The sequence below is a fragment of the Bacillus rossius genome, chromosome 3 (genome assembly GCF_032445375.1).
Source record: "Bacillus rossius redtenbacheri isolate Brsri chromosome 3, Brsri_v3, whole genome shotgun sequence".
Classification (NCBI taxonomy): domain Eukaryota; kingdom Metazoa; phylum Arthropoda; class Insecta; order Phasmatodea; family Bacillidae; genus Bacillus; species Bacillus rossius.
This window is the reverse complement of record NC_086332.1, coordinates 62,634,054-62,654,620: the sequence shown is the minus strand read 5'-3', so window position 1 is coordinate 62,654,620 and position 20,567 is coordinate 62,634,054. Positions and strand designations below refer to the sequence as shown.

Sequence of the window (20,567 nt, the reverse complement as noted above, 5' to 3'; positions counted from 1 at the left end):
AAATTACAGATCAATAAATTGTTGCAGCACAAGATACTGTAGTTGACAACTGGTTTAATTGAAAAGGTATGTAAAATAGCATTGCACAAATAACGCACACAACATGTGAAGGCCGTGGATCCCGGCAGAGCTGGTGTCTGGCCGTGAGGAAACATAGGGTGGCAGGGAGGCAGATAACCGGGGCACTGTGACAGTGGCCAGCGCGCGTCTGACTACTTGGCAACCCCACACACGGGGTAAGCCTCGCCCCAGCCAAGCACTGCACATTCGCGACACCTGCGCGCTCTACCGGATAATGACTGACAAGACTGGCTCCTGTATCCCGTTAATAAATAGCTTTACTTTCAGAATGGTGATGGGAGAAGATGTATTCTCGGTAAATTGTAGTCTGAAACCATGTCCACAAACACAGCCTAGTTCTCTGAACCAATGTTTCTTTTATTTGGAAGACATGTTTCAGTTTCATTGAAACAAGTAGAAATTGAAGTCATTGTATTATATGTATGCATATATACAAATACATAGTTACAGTTTTATTCAGTTACATGTTCTAAGAGACAGTAGCACACTTATGTAACAAACTGTACAAAGCATTTTACAAGCTCCATTGGTTGGACAGAAAAACCACTTTTTGTTTTTGAAAAAACCACAGATTATAAAACCTATTAACACCCACTTCAAGCTATACAATTTTATATTAACACAGCTCCCAATGACTTCGTACATGATAGACGTAAAAATAATTTCAGTATTATACAGTACTTACTCATTGATGTAACTTGCTATACACAAGTCACGATAATTTTATGTTTGTGCATGCATTTACAAGACTCAAGTAAACAAGAATAATCTAATTTCATTTCTGTATACTGTCATTTGATGCTTGAAATTAAGTTTGAAACAATTTACTCTTACCTAGCATTATTATCGTATACACTTTACAAAATACATCTCAAAAAAAATTAGTTTTTGTAAAACAAAATTTCAGTTTGGAGAAACCTTCACAAAATTTCTACAGGTGCCAAAACAGGTAACACAAGTTTTAGCCTGAAAATTGAAACAATTAGATAATGATCTAACAAGAACTGCACCGTGGGTAATCTATTGCTAGTAAATACATTAACCATGCGTATTCCTAGATGTTTATCAAATACTAGAACATAATATTTCTTTTTTTTTTTTTTTAGTTAGAAAATATGTAGTAGCAAATCTTTTCTACACAGCTGTGATATTCATTGTGTATCATTTAATGTACATAAAATATCAGTGCCGTAATTTAAAAAAAATTACAAACTATCATTAATAAGTATTTAACTTAGGAGTAAAAAAAAAATTATAAAAACACAAACATTGAACATTACTAAAGTTCTGTTTCAATAGATATAGTTATATATATATATATATTATTTCATCTGCAGCATCCACTGGGAGCTGTGTTTGCACTCAACACGCCAATGCTAGTAGTGCAAACCAAACTCTTTATCGTTATTGCCACATGCCCAAAATGTTGCTCACAAAGCATACCAGGAAAAGTGCACAACAGTAGTTTTCATTCGCCAACAAACAAGCTTTTTCAATTCGATCACAATTTTTACCATTGTAAGCAATCCATATAAATGCTTTTTTAAAATGTAACATTTGGTTCTGAATTATCGAATCACTAGTTAATGCACTTTTATCCTAATAACCTGAAAATTTTACATTTAAAAATAGAGTAGACACACAATTATTAAAATACTTAACTTAAAAATTGTTAACAAAAAGAAATTACGTACCAACCAATTCTTCATCGATAAAGAACTTTGGCCTCAGTACTGACAGCCTTAATAAAGTAAGGTTACATTTTTGTCTACCGGAATTGGTTTCCATGGATACAAAACACCTAACGAAAGTAAGCATTTAAATAAGCAGCATGTACTAGTAACAATAAGAAACCTAATTGTTTTCTACTTTTAATGACTGGATTATTCACTTGTTATTTTCCTACACTTAAGTATTAGGTATAACTTTTGAATGGAACACTATTTTGCATGATCACACTTCAGTCATAAGAAATGATAGACAATACTGTTATGTAAATATATTTTTGGAATAATTATATCGTCTCATATAAAAAATTGTTCTCATGCCACAGTTTGCAGTAGAGAATTTTAAATCAGACGGCAAAACAAAGATCACACTTCATTCATATCACATTTACTTAGCAATCCAAGATGGTTTATGGTTGCTCAAGAATATTATTTACAATAATAAGAAACACGAAACTTCCTCACCTATAATGAAAGACTGCAGTCATGATGATGAAAACATTGTCACTTGCTTTGTACCACTTTATCAATGGTATGAGGTGTTTTTTCTCTATACCAATTAACAAAATTTAACTGAAGGAAACTACACGAAGGTTGACGCTCAACAGATAAACATACACAGTTACATACATTTAGACCATTTACTGTGGTATGTGTGAAAAATAGCATATTTCTTTTAATTCATAAGGTCGCTTCGAAAAAACAACAGGAAACTATTGTGTTACGCCTAAGAACCAACAATGAAAAACGTAACACGTGCTCCTAAAACGCACTACTTTTTTGTCGCACCATTCACGTTTAAAAATGGTCAAATGCAAATATTGCAAATAATGCTACTATGTACAGAAGAAAAATATTAAAAAAATTGTTCGATTCAGATGCACACGCACAACAAAATAGAACTTCATTTATGCATAGAAAGAATTAAATGTCCAACAGAGGTGGTGAGCTTCACGTAACAAAGAGGAGAAAAAAGCTATTTAGTTCATACGAGTTCATTCTCATCTCTTCACACACTTGTTGGCAATAGTTTTTTAAAATGATTTCTGGCACTAAAATTGTCTTGAGCTGCCGCCAATGATTTTCTGCTGTTTCAAAACAACCATGTTCTTTACCTATTCCTTGCAGCTGTCATGGCCTGTGGAATCTGGAACACACAGTTTTCTCATCAGAACATCATTCTAACCTCGCTAGTTGCTTTAGCCAGCACTAAAGGCAGTAATCATTTACAAGCTTGTGGAACAAGACACTCCCACTACAAGTTTTAGCAATTGGAAAAGAAAAAAAATTAAATTCCATCAATTCTACAAGTGAACTTAACACTACTATTCACACCTTTGGGACTCCCATTACCAGAACACTATTGAAATATGGGGTCTGTGTAAACCATCTAAGCTGTTGCTTAAAGAGTAGGTATAGTATGTGCCGAACATCTTGCAAGCTCAGCATGGGAGTAAAGAATGAGAAAGGTAAGGGGGACAAAAGAAGAGTTAAGACAAGGAAATGTGCATCTGATTGTGGCCAAGGAGGTTGAAAAATCTGCTTGAACACAATATTTTATTTCAAATGCTATACCCGTTTAAAATATGGTCGCTTATGTAGTGCATGGTGAGCAAAACTTGGATACACACACTATTATTATTGTGATGACATTTTTTAGAACAGTTGATGTGTAGGTATGCAGTGCAGAGTATGAACCATTTGGTTCTGTAGGGCTCTGCCTATTTTTTGGATCTGCTGATTCATTCCAAGCAACACCTTTCCATCTAACTACGGAGTACAGCTTGAAAGATGTGTGCAAAACAAAAAGGCCTACCAAAGAATGGAGCTGATAATTCCAGCAGCCTCAAAGAGTGCTTTGTGGTGTCAGAAGTGAAAAATAAAATTTAAAATATGAGAGAAATCCACTACTGAAAATTATAAATTCACCCATACTGGGCTTTAAACCAAAAGGATGTGTGAACAGAGTTGCTGGGTTAAATACAACTTGGAAAGGTTTGTTCGTCAAGATGGCAGACGGCGACGACTGCAACTGCAAGATTCCGAGCTGTCTGAACACTTTTACCAGTGATTCAGTGAGTGAAGGGCACAAATTGAAAAACAAAGGGTTTACAGAGCCTTTGTTTTTTTATGTTGCTATAAAGAGATGGAGTACTGGGCATGGCTTCTAACTACAACTAGTATGTAGTCTTGTAGTGTGAAACATACAAGGTACTTCTCTGATTGTCTCAAGGGAACAATATGTAATTCTGCTGACCTTGGGCATCAACTTTGCATGGTCTGAAGCACAAACAGTTCATGGGCTGATGCAACAAGGCAGGAACAAGACAATCAGTGAGTTAATAGTGAAATATGTATACACTTTAGTGCAAAAGTGATGTATAAAAGCAAGTACATAAGTAACAGGGGACACCCAAGATAATGGAACAACATCATACAACATGATATTGAAGATAAATCTTAAAAAACAAAAAAATACCTGGAATAAAAGAACATGTTAACATGCTGTAATCACTACCACAATGAAACAGGGACGAGGACATGGAAACAGGTATAGAGCTATGCTGCAGTACTCTTAGAGTCCTCCTCACCTCGTCAGGTGCCGGCTGTCTTCGTGGACTTCCATTTCCGAGCTTTTGAACTCATTCAGCTCCTTGCGGATGGCAGCCTTGTCTTTGGGCGTCAACCGCGTCCAGGGCTTGTCCGCACGCCTGTCGTACTCATGCGCTTGCGTCACTTCAATGTAGTCATTGAAGCGAATTATCTGCGAGAAACACACACGTTATAAAAACAGGCATGCCAAAATTACAATGACATGTGTTCTGAAATTTATGGAACACATTTATAAGTTTTTCTCTTACCCAAACATTTGCATTAGGTGTGTGTGATCCCAATGTTGCAGATAAACTACGAATAAAATTAGCAATAGATGCATGGATTGTTTAGTTTTGTAGAAATTATTATTTTTTACTTGAATTAAATTCAGAGTTAGGCTGTATGTTTATACATATAGGAATAAACCAACTTAGGAAATACCTGTCACAAATGAAAAACTACAGTTACAAAACTTCATGACATGCAAGCCAATCCAAACTTGGGTACCCTGGCTCATCAAATTTTTACTGTTAACCTTTGTAGGTTGTGTGTAGCTACCTTTCTACTGGTTTTACTCTGTTCTAATTCAGAATTTTGTTCAACAAACAATAATAACCAGACCTGTGCCAATACCAGTTTTTACTTAAAATTTTAATACCAATAGCAAAATATTCTCGAATATGAATATCAAATTAGAACATGAGAATAAAGTAATTCTATATTGCATGAACTTTTTGGGGTGGGGGGAGTTTATAAATTTTGAGTCTGCTACTGTTCCTTGATTTTCCCTGCAAAATTTGCCTATTTTTTTTTATTCTTCTGGGTTTATAAAATGCTCAATAAATAGAACTGAAATGAAAACAATGGATTCCCATAAAAACAAAATTATTACATCACATTACAACAACCAGGAGACAGAAATTGTGAAATCTGATCCATTTCACCAAATCATACGTTTTAAAATAGATTTATAAGTGTAATGACATTTTAAATCGTAGTTATTTACCCAACAGCTGCTTATATAAACTATGTTTAGTTACAGCGAAACTCTTCTTGAATCCATTAAGTTTATTTTTATTTACATTTGTCTATTTCATTTTTTTAGTTGCTCAATGCATTTCTCTTACTCTTAGTAACCTCCAATGTTGCACTAGACTGACATTGGCGCGCTCTACACAAGCATCTTTGTGTATTCAAATAATGCAGTGTCTGAACTGATTTTAACTCGCTGAGCCACCAAGCGACATGTCAGCATTATCAAACAATGCTCCTCGGGACAAACAAATTGCGAGGGCGGTTAATCTCGGCACACAGTCAAAACAGAGACTGCCAACTCGACAACTGCACAACGCTGGTGCCTGCACAAAGTTAAAACTAAACAAATCCACTAAAACTATATTCCCTTACAAGTTCAAATTTTTAAGGAATTTTTTTTTGCAGTGGTGCAAAAAGGTTACTTACTGTTTGCTTACTTTGTTTTAAACTTGCCAAACATTTCCAGACTACATTGTCTGCCAGTATATAGTCAATTAATAAATTGAATCCGGGATTTACAGTTTTACAGTGTAAAACAGTTTAGCTAAATTTATAATAGTGTGGACTGTGGGTTAGGTAAGGTTAGCTACATTAAAAATACTATAAAATTAGTAAGGACAGTTGTTCAGGTTAAAAGAGCTAACTTTCAAATCACAATTTGATGCTAGATTTAACGTACCTAATCAGTCGATCAAACGGTAAGCTACTGGTAAACTACTTTAATTACATAGACCTCTTACAGAAGAACTTTAAAACATGACAAAGTTTAAATTTTTGTTTTTTTAAATTTTTTATGGATAAAAGGCTTTTTCAGAATTACATTCAACTACTGAGTTTTATTTGAAAACAACTATAACTAGAGAAAAAAGTCCATTGCTGCATAATCTAGCAACATTAGTACATAATCAAAAATACTCTTTTCGGAATTTTTTTTATATTTTCCCGTAAAAAAAAACACTATCTTCTCCTGCACGTACTTTTTTTAACGGAATTACATGGATGTACCAAAAATCATGCGCGTAAACCATAACCTTACTGAAACAAAAAACATACACAGAAAATGAACTCTCTATTAGTTTTCTTTTCTTCTGGCATTATTTGGTTTGAATCAAATGTCCCGACTTCATAAATGGCATTACTTAGGCATTTTCAAAAGAAACTAAGGATTTCTTCACAAAAAAAGACTAACTTGTGTAAAAAAAATAACTTAAAAAAAATTAAGCTGTCCTCCATTTTTACTAGATGGTCAAAGATATGACACTAGATGGTGCAACACTTTCCTGTTTGATACTACATATAAATTATTGCTGCTGTAGACGTCAACCATTGTAACCCTTGGTTAAGAGTGCATGCTGATCTTTGAAAAATTTTTATGCGATTTTAGTTACCTTTGTTATGTTTATTTTGGTTTCTCTTAATTGGCAATGTTTTTGAAATAAGCTTTTAAGATTGCTCTTTATTTTTAGATATTTAAGATAGTTTTTTGGATTAGCCACGAGTCAAAGAAAAGTGGTTATAAACTTTATGAACGTTTAACTATTGTAACTGTATTTTATATTTTAGTGGTAGTATTTTATATATTGTATGGCTACTCAATTTAATTAGGTAATTTTTCGTGTGTGCATTGAATTTTATGTTACGAATGATGTGATTTTGCATGGGTCTGGTGCGCGAAGGAGGGTAAAAAGAGAGGTCTGACATGAGAAGCCAGTTAGCTGTTGAGCTGGACAGTGTCTTGTGGGTGGTAAACTGCAGGCGTCAGAAGGGGTCAACACCAATGATGAGAGTTTTTCGCAATCCGGAACGCGATTACGTTTAGGTATTTATGTTATACGAATTTGGTTACAGACACTACTACAGACTTTGCAAGATGACATTTTCCATTTGGTGTGATTCACACTACATGGAGTGTAAATTTACTGTATCAGCATGCCTTGTGTCAATGGAGTGTGCGAATCTTACACACTGGATGAGGTATCCCCAGCCCAAGTGTAGCCGACTCCCTTTATCCTGCCTCCTGATAAAGAATAAACTGCAATGTATTTTTGTGAACTATACCGCCGGAGTTTTGGAAATTTTAATATTGGTTGCAAATTTAAACTGAGAGAGCTAAACATCTGTTTTAATGGTGACGTCAAATGAAGAGTCCCTTTATGTACGCCAGTAATAACTTGGAAGTGATTTTAAAAGGTCTTAAAATTTTCAAAAAGACGTGAAGGTGTTTAAGATGAGTAATATAAGAAATGGTAAATGCCCATGTGCTATAGAGAACTGGGCTTAAAAAAGTAATTTTGTATTACTTTAATAGTTACGTCACGTAGCCACTAAAATATTTTTAAATTATTTTAAGTGATTCAATTTTTTTTTTTTTTTTTAAAGTATTACTGTAATTGTTTAACTAAGTGTGCATGCTATTATGATATTATCTATTTTAAAGTATTACTGTAATTGTTTAACTAAGTGTGCACGCTATTATGATATTATCTATTTTTAATTTTAGTATTAAGTACCATTTTAGCTTTGTTCTTTGGTTATAACATAACCAACTCACCACCCTGTAATATCTGTATGAAGATTATGCTTTTATAATTAAGCTTGGTATTACAATTTAAAAAATGATTCAAACTTTCAATGCTACTGCCTGTCACTCCTATACATTTATTTTTTTGGCCAAAATTAAATGGTATTTGTTTTTGAGAGCACACCTTTTAGTGCGAGTGGCTGTATGACCAATTGCGGTTTTATTCAGATTTAGTTTGAACAGGCTTCGACATTACTCACAGCAGGGTGCTGAAATTGTTTTTGCTGTCTTATAGTACCAGAAGTGATCACAACGTAAATTTGAGACAAAATATTTTACTTTGTTAGTTTGTTTGCTAAGTTATAAATCTATGACGTACACCAGCAGGACAAACATTGTTCTTTTACTCGCCACTGTCATAGCGACCATGCCATCTCTGGTGTGACGGCTTAGTTATGATGGCCACATGAAAATGCGAGCACAGATTCCATTGTAATAACTCTCCTGAGATCTGCCTTAACTATGACGGCTCAGCATTCGATAATATGCAAAGGGTGGCAGTAAATCGACAGGAAAGACTTATTATTTTTAATTTGCAGTTTGTGTATTTGCTAGCAATTTACAGCCAACAGAAAACTACAAAAAAAAAACAAGAATGTGGACATTCCTAAAACTTAGGCTTGATGTTTCTATCCTACTAGGCATTTTCCACAATTATTTTCAATATTCATATCATAATGCATTGTATACCGATGTAGTTTTATAGACTTTATTTGCACCGAACACCAGTCACGTATCGAACTCAGAATAAAATGAAATCATTTAACATGCCAAAGTTGGTATTATGATTATAAAATCCCATCTAATTGGCTCAATAAATGTTTTGTAAAACTGTAAAATTTTGTAGATTTAAAATGACTATTATTTAGACATCCAGTGAAATGTGTTACCAGTTTTTTTTTATTAATTTTTTTTAGGGATGGGTCGAATCCTATTTTTGGCCGAATCCGAATACTTAGTCAAATCCTTTTAAGGATTTGTCGAATATCGAATCCAAATCTATGGAAAAAAAATTATTAAAAAATTATTAAAAAAAATTTTTAATTCAAATTGTTGTTTTCTAGTACAAATGAACCTAAAACACTGAGATCATTCCATTAAAAAAGGCATAAAACAAATACAAAGAACTTACTTGATGAAATATGGGAATGCGATGCTAGTTAATATGACCTAAAAAATTTAAAAAAAAAACCTACTTTAACACTACTCATCAGTTAAAAGTAATATGAACGTCAGGTACTTAAGATAGTTACATTCAATGAGCACAGAAGCCTAATTTAAAACCATAATAATGGAACATGCCTGATGTACACTTAGTAGGCCTACTACAGGTAAAATATGTAACGATCAATTCCGCTATTTACGTTTTTTCCCCTCGTAACATAACCCCAAATCGCGACAATTAACAGTCACCAACACAGATCATATCGCAAACATGGGAAAAAGTTTTGGTCCTGCCATTTTTCTCATTAAGATATACGCTATTTTTCTCCAGGATGTCAATAAAGTTATTTTCCCATATCAAACGTTTTATGTATTTTACAAGTTGAAATTTATTATTAGTTTGAATACTACCACTTACTGATTTAATGTGGAAATTTTTTTAAAGATATTTTCAAACGTGTTGAATTATGTCGTTGCATCTTAGCATCATTCACGTTTGGTTACGTTGATTCTCATCTCATATAGAGTGCGTGCACGTAGTGGGCTATCGATAAATCGCCGATGATTGAATGCCCCGCGCGCGCTCTATCAAGTACTGAGTAAACTACCTATTTTTTCGTTAGTATGTACTACGAAGTAGAGGTGTAAAAGTAACGAAAATAGCGTACCCGTATGTATTCGTTACTATAACAATTAGTACTCGTTACTATCGTATCGTTACGTTACTCGTTACTTCTGATACCGCATAACATGCTATGTTATGTTGCAGTATCGAATCGAGTCGTATTGCATACGCGTACAGTATGACGTCGCGTAAATAATAATAAATAGAATATAAACAATTAACAATATTTGATAATTAACAGTTTTTGTTAACCAAGAAACAATTAAATCTCATTAGAGCGGTTTTATTATATTATCTCTTTTAAGATAAAAACAAAAAAATACGTGAAAATACGTGATAATAAAAAACAAAAACATACATATTTTTAATTTGTAAAAAATACTTTCTTAAAAATAGTTAAAAACTTGGACGACGAATTTCCAAATTATACTTTACTTAATAAACAAACATCGTTCTTTGTAACGTAAATTCATCGAATATGCACGCGAATGCGTAAAACATACGAAAAATGTGAGTAACGAAATGTAGCCGTGTGTAACGTTTCGTTACTCGTTACTAGATGGCGCACCCGTCACTCAGTACCGAATACATACGGTTTGCTACAGCTCTACTACGAAGATAATTATGCGTTAATTCCGTCTTTCGTCCGAGTTCCATTTTTCTGTTTTAATTTGAACAAAATGTGTTTTTGATGCACGGTTTGATTATAAAATGTGCGACTATCATCCCTTAAAACACATACTTCACGTTTTTCCCGCATTGCTGGCGCCGGCCCTGACCTTGACACAGTTGTCTCGCCGCGCCGCGTCATTTCAAAACATTCTTCGAGCGGCAAAGATGTAGGTTTGCGGTTATACTGCGATCCCCACTTACAGTTTTAGATATTTTGATAAAAATCATCGCATTATATTCAAGTAAATACGGTTATATCTACGGACATATTTCTCTTGTTCTTGGCTGAATGTTTACTAATGTGCGTGGTTTTCGCCAATAGGTTACTTGAATTGTCTCGGATTCGCAGAATCTTCGCAGATTCGTCGAATCCCTCGAATCCCTTGGATTCGAGGGATTCGACGAATCCTGGATTCGACCGGCCCATCCCTAATTTTTTTTAATTTGTCATTTGTTACTTATAACTCATAATAGCTTATTTTCATTAGCCATTGATGTTAGATTGCCGATTTAAAAGAACCAAACAACCTAGTGTTACACATTCCAAAAATTCATTAAAAATAGAGCTGTTTTATTAAATTACATTATGTTTAGACTTGCTTATAGCATGTTGTTAGTGCACTGCAATTATTATTATTCTCCTTTCACTCTTACGTGAGTTTTGGAATAAACAAAGCCTCTTGTAAACAAACATTTTCATTGGCTGCCGGCCGCCGCGCACATTATTCGTACGCAAGAAATAGTCCCTTGGTTACGTTGTTATGTACCATTTGTAAGTATTTTTACACAACCTTTTTTATAACAATTGTTGTTATATAGCATTATAGCGTTTCACCATTAATATCCAATACAGTTTAATGTGTCAAAGTTTTTACATACTTACAATTATGTTAGCAGATGCCGTGTGTACAGTATACAGTTGATGCCCGGCGCAACAGTTGTATTTCAGATTCACGCGCGCACAGTTTGTTATGGCTGACGCCGGACCGAGTTTTGTAAACCACAGAACGGGAAAACCATTGAAAAGTGCACAGAAAACTATTGTGTTGAATGTTTTTAAAACATTTTCAGACAAATATCCAAATTATCGTGTGAACGATATCGCGAGTTTAACTGCTGAATTTACGGGTGTTTCGAAGAGCAGTGTGCTTCGTGCAAGGAAATAATTACAGGACACTGGGACATTAACAACTCCCGGGAAGAAAAGGAAACGTGAGTATCCTGTTATCAAAACTTGTGATGATTTTGTGAAGACTGCTATTAGGCGTAAAGTGCATAGTTTTTTCTTCGCAAATGAACCACTTACGCTGAACAAAGTGCTACGGTGTGTTGACGACTCTGAACTTCCTAATTTCAGACTAACAACATTTTATAAACTGTTAAAACTTATCTGTTTTCAGTACGTAAAGAGAAGCAAAACAAATGTCATAATTGATAGGAACGACATTTCACTATGGCGAAGAAATTATTTAAGTAAAATCCGTGGTTACCGACAAGGACGCAAAATATACTATTTAGATGAAACGTGGGTGAATGAATTGCATGCTACAAACAAGTCTTGGAAAGATTCTACAGCTAAGAAGAAGAGAGACTGTCTACAGGACTAAAAAATCCAACAGGTAAGGGGTAGCCCCTTATATTGCTTTATATTGGTAGCGACAGTGATTTTGTGGAAAACGGTGAGTTAATTGTTCAGTCAAAGAAATTTGGTGATTATCATGAAGAGATTAGTGGTGACATTTACCGGAATTGGTTTGAAAAAACATTGCCAAAATTAGAACAGAACAGTGTTATTGTTATGGACAATGCGTCCTATCACAGTGTAAAGTGTGATCGTGTGCCAAATCATTCGTGGAGAAAAAATATTATCGAGTGGTTACAGTCAAAAAATATATCTTTCAGTGCTATGTCTGTGAAAGTGGAGTTGCTGATTTTAATTCATACAGTACGTTCATCTTTTACTGAATATGTGATTGACAATATCGCAGAGAAAGCGGGGCACACTGTACTTAGGCTACCGCCGTATCATTGCAACTTGAATCCAATCGAACTCATGTGGAGTCAGATTAATGGTTACGTGGCACGTAATAACAGAACATTCAAGCTAAGCGAGGTACGTGATTTGGTAGCCACAGTTTTGTCTCAGATTACTCCAGAGAAGTGGAACGACTGTATTCGGCACGTAATGAAAGAAGAGGAAAGAATGTGAGAATTGGATGGTATCAGTGATATTTTCATTGACAGTGTTATAGTTCCTCTCGGTGACAGTGACGACAGTAGTAACGAAGATAGTGGTGGTAGGTCTGATTCAAGTCTGGAAGGGATAGCACCACTGCCAGATAGCGATTAGGTGAGTACCAAATCGTAACACTATACGTTACGGTGCTATTTTATCGATTATTCAAAACCTAAACATTGTTTGCTTTTGTGTCCTGAACGGTAACGGCACCATTTTCCTGTTATATTACTTCTCCATTATTTTATTAGCACCGACTGTACTGAAGTGTATGTGTTGCAACTAGTGCTTGGCGCGCAAGATGAATTCAGCCTATCACTTGCTGACGCGGCGCAGTGATACGACGGTGTTTGTTTATTTCAAATCTCAGCTAAGAGTGAACGGAGAATAACATTGTTTTACATCTGCATACATATTCAAGTGAATTTTCTGATATTCAACACCATGAAATCTTGTGACAGCAGTAAACAAAGTTGGTGTTGTTAATTAAATGCCTGAAAGGTGGTAGGAATTGTAGTAAACATTATTGTGACCACTGTGTAACAACCACAAAATTATAGAACTAATATACCCCTTTCTGAATATTATAACTTTTTTTTTCACAGAAACCGCTACTCTCCAAAAATACAATTTTAATATTAACGATATACACGAAACCTCTAAAATTACGTGAAACACTGTTACTAAATAGTTACCATCTTATCATACTTTAAAGAATTTTACGGAAGCCTATGTGTATAAAATTTGTGGCAATACGCGATACAGCAGGAGTAAACCTAACTGCCTACGAGAGATTGGAGAGTAGGCCTAACCTAAAAGTCACAAAATCTTGGGAGGAAATGCTCTCTGTTTAAAATGGTGTAAAGTAATCAGCAGACTGCCTGATTTTACAATTAACTCTTGTCTAGAATATTTAACTAATGTGACTTGACCGTACCTTTATTTTTTATTATTTTTAATATGACAAACTTTTAAGACATATTGCAGGTAAATTAAATTTTTTTTTTTTAAATGGGTGTATTTTGGCAAAATGAGTATTGTACGGCTAAAAATAACAAGCAAATAAGAATCAAAGCAACTTATTGACACGAAACATACAATACTATAGATCATGCCACATAACTATTAGAGGGGACGAGTAGTTTTGAAGTTTGCTCAGAGACCGACCTATTTTTTTTATCCTTCATATATCTTGTCTAAATCATTTCAGAGTATATAGGTTTGAGACAAATAATTCAATTTGAAGAGAAATATTATTAAGCTCGTTTGAAAGAAATATTCCCAGTATTAAATGAAAGTAAGACACGTCATCTGTTGTATGACGGGATTAAATGAACGCCATACGTATGATGGGCGTGTCATACTGACGCCTTAACGAAAGAGGACTTTCAATCCATGCTCACTTTTAGTAGCGAAGGGTCATACCATCATACGGATGAAAAAGAGAACATGCTTGCCCTGCAGGCCATTCAAAAATTGTGCTTTTCCAGTGTTTTCAAACTTAAATAGTGAAATATATGTTTAATATTTATTCAGGTGGTGTAATAATGAAAAATTAACCATACTTTAAGAAAAATGCTTTAATGTCAATATGAAATTACAATGTAAATTGTTTGCAAAATAATGGTGTGTGAATTTATGCTCATTGTATATGTGAAATATGTATCAGAGTTATAAGAAAAAGATTGTCTAGTCTCATCCTGTAGAGTACAATAAACTTAACTCTTCAATAAAGTTGAGATTACCTAATCGCTTGACTCAGCTCAAGTTAGAGTCTCTGCCCATCTCTAGGCACAGTGAATAACATGTTAAATGGCTCTATTACAAAGTGATTATTTTTTACTGTTTTAATTTGCATGTGGACTATGACAGTAAATCAAGAATTGCTGTTTATAAATAACTACAGATGTGATATTAACATTAGTCAAACATTATCAGTTCCAGAAAATCCAAGTACATACTTGTTAGTGATATAACCTTAAATTTGATAATCAGCTGATTTATTTAAACTGATGTCACAGCAAGGCCATGTAAACCTATGCTAAAATACACCAATCCCTCACTTAGCACATCTTCAAATTGTGCGAATTCATTTAACGCAATGTTAATTTTACTGCCCCAATCTTGAAAAGTAAGTCTGTAAATTTCAGCTAGAGCAAAATTGTCACAGGCAAAAAAAAAAGTCGGGCATGAAGCCACAAAGTTTATTTCAACTCTGTAAACAACAGATGTACCATGGCATGCAGTTAGGTAAATGCACACGCAAGTCTGACTATGCTTTGGCTGTTGTACAAATAACAGTTATAGCAAGTTCAGTTGAGACCATGGAGTGTAAAGGACCAAATGTTTTTACATCTGTGCATATGACACTGGGCCATGATGATCTTCAGTCAAACCAGTGGCAGGGAACTCGCACTCACAACGACTGCCCAGTTGTCTGCTGATAACTGTACGTGCGCAAGAACCTGCAGTTGGAATCATGTTGAAATAATGATTTTCAAGAGAAAGCATGCTGCATCATGTTCAAATATTTGAGACAAAACTGCAAGTATTACAGCGTACAGAATGTCATGTCAGAATGTCATGAAGGACACACATATATTGGTCACACATTAGTTTTAAGCAAGTCAACTGTGTACACAAGTGTACGAAATAAAGGCTCTAGCAAACGTTTATGTAGGCTGATGCTTTTAGTTGTACTAGCGGAATATATTTGACATTAGACACCAGAACAGAAATGAACAGATGATTCACACGGAAAGATTGTTAAATGAATGGTGAAATGAAAAAAAAATTTCACAGGCTTGACAGTATTGGTGTGAACCAAGCAGTGATAAGCGAATAAGCATTTTTAATTTTTGAAAAATTAAAATGTAAATATCCAGACAGTAATATTGACTTCACTGCCAGTAAAGGATGGTTTGGAAAGTTTGTGGAAAGGTATGTGGTTTTTAGTTGGTCACGCTCGGGCAGGCAAGCCAACCACCCAAGTGATAAGTACATAACCACCTACATCCCATTACTAGGAGTTGCATTTGTCTTACAAAGTATTCAATGTTAGGCGTATTAAGATAAATGGTGTGACATATGTATCATTAAGTGTTAATATAAGTATTTATATTTAGTAAAGAATAATTCTTTTCAAATTTTTGAACACCTTAATTAAATTAGCCTTGCTATTTATGGAGACTAATGATTCAGAATACACAATTTTGAATAACACAAACATTTTTAGGAACGCATTAGTCACATTAAGTGAGGGACTGGTGTAACAGCAACCTTTAAATAAAATCTCAAACCTTCTTTTCCTTTAGTTCTTCCACGGTTGGCCTGAAGCTAAGCTTTCGCAGCAACATCCTCTTTTTTTCTTCTTTCATCTTCTTCTCCTCTGCTGCACTTTGCTCTGCACAACAAAGTGAATAAGTGCATGACCTCATAAAAATATATACATTTCAAAATGATGTTATGTAACTGTTAGAAATGAATAAGATATTTTAACATGTTGTCTCCGACATTTTATTCGGAAGACAGTTATTGTTTGCAATTTGGGTTAAACAAAACATGTTTCCGTAATGCCGGGACCTAAAACATGGCTTACAAATAAAAAAAGTTCAAATGTTAAAAAAATTTTGAAGATTTCGAATGAAGTAAGAACAGTTTTTGATCGGATTAATGTCACAGGGAAAGACTAAGTGGAAGTGGTGTTCATCAAATAAGTAATAGCTAAATTTATTTTCATGAAGTCAAAATGAATAGCAGAGATGTGCTTATTTCAATAATTTATTAAGTTTGCTCAACTCGTGCTTATAAATTTATGCTAGATAGATCCTATATCATAAACTCATATATCCAAGTGCTCAAAAAATATGTATGTATTAGTAAGGTGTAATTTCTATTACATGACCCATTCAAATAGTTTTTGAATACAATAAATCAAATTAGACTTGTGATTAATATCTTGATTCACTCCAAAACCTAGGCTACTCTACTACCCCCACCACTACCGAGTTTAAGCTAAATTCATATTTAAAACATGCATGTATGTAAATACACACGCCCCTCGAAGTAATGCTCTAACAGATACTAAACAGAACGCTAATCAAATACATTTTTTTTCCATAAGAGTGTATGTTCATCAAAATAACATATTTTCCAATCAGGTAAGTGCACCTGCTACTAAAATTTTGATCAAGACACTGCTCCCATAAAATTAATGTATAGTACAAATATATGGCTAAACACATTTGAAGTACATTTAAATAAATGTTGAACAACATTTTGAGATTAAATTTTAAACAATTCACATCCAACATTGTTTACATAATAGGACTTGGGCATAACATTTCTAAGTATGCGCTAACAACATTTCTGAGTTAAAAAATCATAAACTTAACATTTTCGTTTATTAAAAAAGATAATTTAACCAGTAAACATAGTTGTTTACAAAATGCATGTCTGCCACAATTTGCCACTACTTCATCCTAGAAGGTATGAGGTAAACTAGCACTGAAAGTTTCTGGCTTTAATCTCCGCTGACATGCGGGATGGTGTAAAGTTAAACACACGGGGGGAGTCAGAGATAAATAAGCAATAAAGGGAACAAATAGCTATTAAGGAAAGAGCAAAATATTGTTTGTCGATTCATCACAATAATGCGTTACATTGTATTTAATGCTATACAAGTGCCATTGCAATTGTGCACGCACTAAAATAAATATTTCACATAAAAGAAAACAGTGCTACTTCCAATTAAGAACCAACTCGTGATAGCTCTATAGATGGCCATCTTATAAATAATGACAAAGTACAGTGAATTAAAAGCCATCAATCAGCAAGTAAAACCACGCCATACGACATAATAAAAACACCTATTAAATGTCACACTTACTTTTTAGGATATTCCTTTCTTCCAGCTCCTCTTGAGTTGGCCGCATGCTCAGCCGCCTGAGAATAAAAATATACTTGCACTAAAAAAAATTGAAAAGTTGACCACAAAATACAGTTACAAAAAATTTTTAAATTTTTTTCTATCAAGAGTTTTACTTAAACTTCAAAGTTTATGTCCCTTAGTTTTGTTAGATTGTAGTAGTGCCCAACCTTATAGTTTAAAAATCTTGCAGAAAATTCTGACATTTGCTGTGCAATTTAATTTTATAATTTGGAAAATAAATCTAAGCACTAACAAAACCTTTAATATAAAACATAACATACCAAAATAATTTTTTGATAACAGCAAAATTCTTCTAACGCTTCTATAAACCACACAAAGAACTGCTGTTTTTTGAAATAGACATAATGAAAATTGAATCCCAACAAGGATCAACATTATTTTACAGTATGTTATCCTCCTGTTGCAACTATTTCTACAGCAACTGTGTGTATGCAATGGAGGGAGTAGAAAGGGGTTGAGACAAAAGGTGACATCATATAGAATGCTTTATGCTCCTTGGCCTGCATGCTTTCCATTGTCCATGAGATATTACTTCGAAGTTCTTGAAAATTACAATACGTCAGACCAAATGTACGAACATCATCTAACAAACAACTAAATGGTGGCAGCGGCTTCACTGTGCGATTCTTTAGTGCCCACCAGTGTGGAGCGCTAGTAGTGTCTGTTAGGTGGTGCTATCTAGTGCCATGACGTGGAAATAAGTCATTCGTAATCTTGCCCCGCTCGTCAACTTGCCCCGTCCTCCCCTACATATTTTTAATCCATGCTGGTGAGAACTAAACATTCTGTAAAGTTGCCGCCTGTCAAAAAGCAGTAATGTTTTGGCTGACAGAATACTAATGTAAACATTTAACACAAGACCCATAAATGTTTCAACCAAAACATCGAACAGTATTGATTATTGGTTAATGATCTTAAACAAATGCTGAATTCAGCCACAGCTGGTAAGAAATTACTGCATTATTAAAAAAATCTTTCATATTACCTAAGCTATTCGAGATTTCGCAGTACAATGTTTTTACACAAGGTCTATGGCTTATATTTTCAGTGGCCTACAGATATAATCAAAGAAACAGACAGTCAATTTTTGGTAGAAATACAGTTTGCTTTCCTTGGGAAAAAATAGATTTTTAGAAATATTTCACCCATAAATAAGAAAAGTGAATTTAGATGCAGAATTAAAGATTATATCAAATCAGAAACAAATCAAATTATATGATTTTTATACAATGGAATTTCAGAATTGGAAAGGCTGAATGAAATTTAAAAAAACTTTTCTGAAAGAAATTCGGACCACATCAAGAAATTACCAAGGATTTTACTTTAAAAACCTTTACAAGATTCAGTTCTGAAATTCATTAAAAATTCTCCTTATTAGTAAAAAAAAAAACCTTCAAAATTAATCTTTTCCTGCTAATTATTTTAAAATGGTATATATATATATATATCTCTGTGTGTGTGTGTGTGTGTGTGTGTGTGTGTGTGTGTGTGTGTGTGTGTGTGTGTGTGTGTGTGTGTGTGTGTGTGTGTGTGTGTGTGTGTGTGTGTGTGTGTGTGTGTGTGTGTGTGTGTGTGTGTGTGTGTGTGTGTGTGTGTGTGTGTGTGTGTGTGTGTGTGTGTGTGTGTGTGTGTGTGTGTGTGTGTGTGTGTGTGTGTGTGTGTGTGTGTGTGTGTGTGTGTGTGTGTGTGTGTGTGTGTGTGTGTGTGTGTGTGTGTGTGTGTGTGTGTGTGTGTGTGTGTGTGTGTGTGTGTGTGTGTGTGTGTGTGTGTGTGTGTGTGTGTGTGTGTGTGTGTGTGTGTGTGTGTGTGTGTGTGTGTGTGTGTGTGTGTGTGTGTGTGTGTGTGTGTGTGTGTGTGTGTGTGTGTGTGTGTGTGTGTGTGTGTGTGTGTGTGTGTGTGTGTGTGTGTGTGTGTGTGTGTGTGTGTGTGTGTGTGTGTGTGTGTGTGTGTGTGTGTGTGTGTGTGTGTGTGTGTGTGTGTGTGTGTGTGTGTGTGTGTGTGTGTGTGTGTGTGTGTGTGTGTGTGTGTGTGTGTGTGTGTGTGTGTGTGTGTGTGTGTGTGTGTGTGTGTGTGTGTGTGTGTGTGTGTGTGTGTGTGTGTGTGTGTGTGTGTGTGTGTGTGTGTGTGTGTGTGTGTGTGTGTGTGTGTGTGTGTGTGTGTGTGTGTGTGTGTGTGTGTGTGTGTGTGTGTGTGTGTGTGTGTGTGTGTGTGTGTGTGTGTGTGTGTGTGTGTGTGTGTGTGTGTGTGTGTGTGTGTGTGTGTGTGTGTGTGTGTGTGTGTGTGTGTGTGTGTGTGTGTGTGTGTGTGTGTGTGTGTGTGTGTGTGTGTGTGTGTGTGTGTGTGTGTGTGTGTGTGTGTGTGTGTGTGTGTGTGTGTGTGTGTGTGTGTGTGTGTGTGTGTGTGTGTGTGTGTGTGTGTGTGTGTGTGTGTGTGTGTGTGTGTGTGTGTGTGTGTGTGTGTGTGTGTGTGTGTGTGTGTGTGTGTGTGTGTGTGTGTGTGTGTGTGTGTGTGTGTGTGTGTGTGTGTGTGTGTGTGTGTGTGTGTGTGTGTGTGTGTGTGTGTGTGTGTGTGTGTGTGTGTGTGTGTGTGTGTGTGTGTGTGTGTGTGTGTGTGTGTGTGTGTGTGTGTGTGTGTGTGTGTGTGTGTGTGTGTGTGTGTGTGTGTGTGTGTGTGTGTGTGTGTGTGTGTGTGTGTGTGTGTGTGTGTGTGTGTGTGTGTGTGTGTGTGTGTGTGTGTGTGTGTGTGTGTGTGTGTGTGTGTGTGTGTGTGTGTGTGTGTGTGTGTGTGTGTGTGTGTGTGTGTGTGTGTGTGTGTGTGTGTGTGTGTGTGTGTGTGTGTGTGTGTGTGTGTGTGTGTGTGTGTGTGTGTGTGTGTGTGTGTGTGTGTGTGTGTGTGTGTGT

At 35.2% G+C, this 20,567-nt stretch overlaps 1 protein-coding gene across 13 annotated transcripts in view; it reads right to left on the bottom strand.

Annotated features, from left to right (window-relative positions):
- Positions 1 to 518: 518 nt before the first annotated feature.
- The window catches only part of LOC134530784 (phosphatase and actin regulator 1), a 519,177-nt gene continuing 499,128 nt past the window's right edge, over positions 519 to 20,567 (bottom strand). For all 13 annotated transcript variants that reach the window (XM_063365977.1, XM_063365975.1, XM_063365979.1 and 10 more), the window contains 4 exons: positions 17,605 to 17,660; positions 16,016 to 16,119; positions 4,400 to 4,572; positions 519 to 2,955 (listed from right to left, as the gene is read on the bottom strand). In XM_063365977.1, coding sequence (XP_063222047.1) covers positions 2,940 to 2,955; positions 4,400 to 4,572; positions 16,016 to 16,119; positions 17,605 to 17,660 — 349 coding nt within the window. In that variant the 3' untranslated portion in view covers positions 519 to 2,939. The remainder of the gene's footprint in view (positions 2,956 to 4,399; positions 4,573 to 16,015; positions 16,120 to 17,604; positions 17,661 to 20,567) is intronic.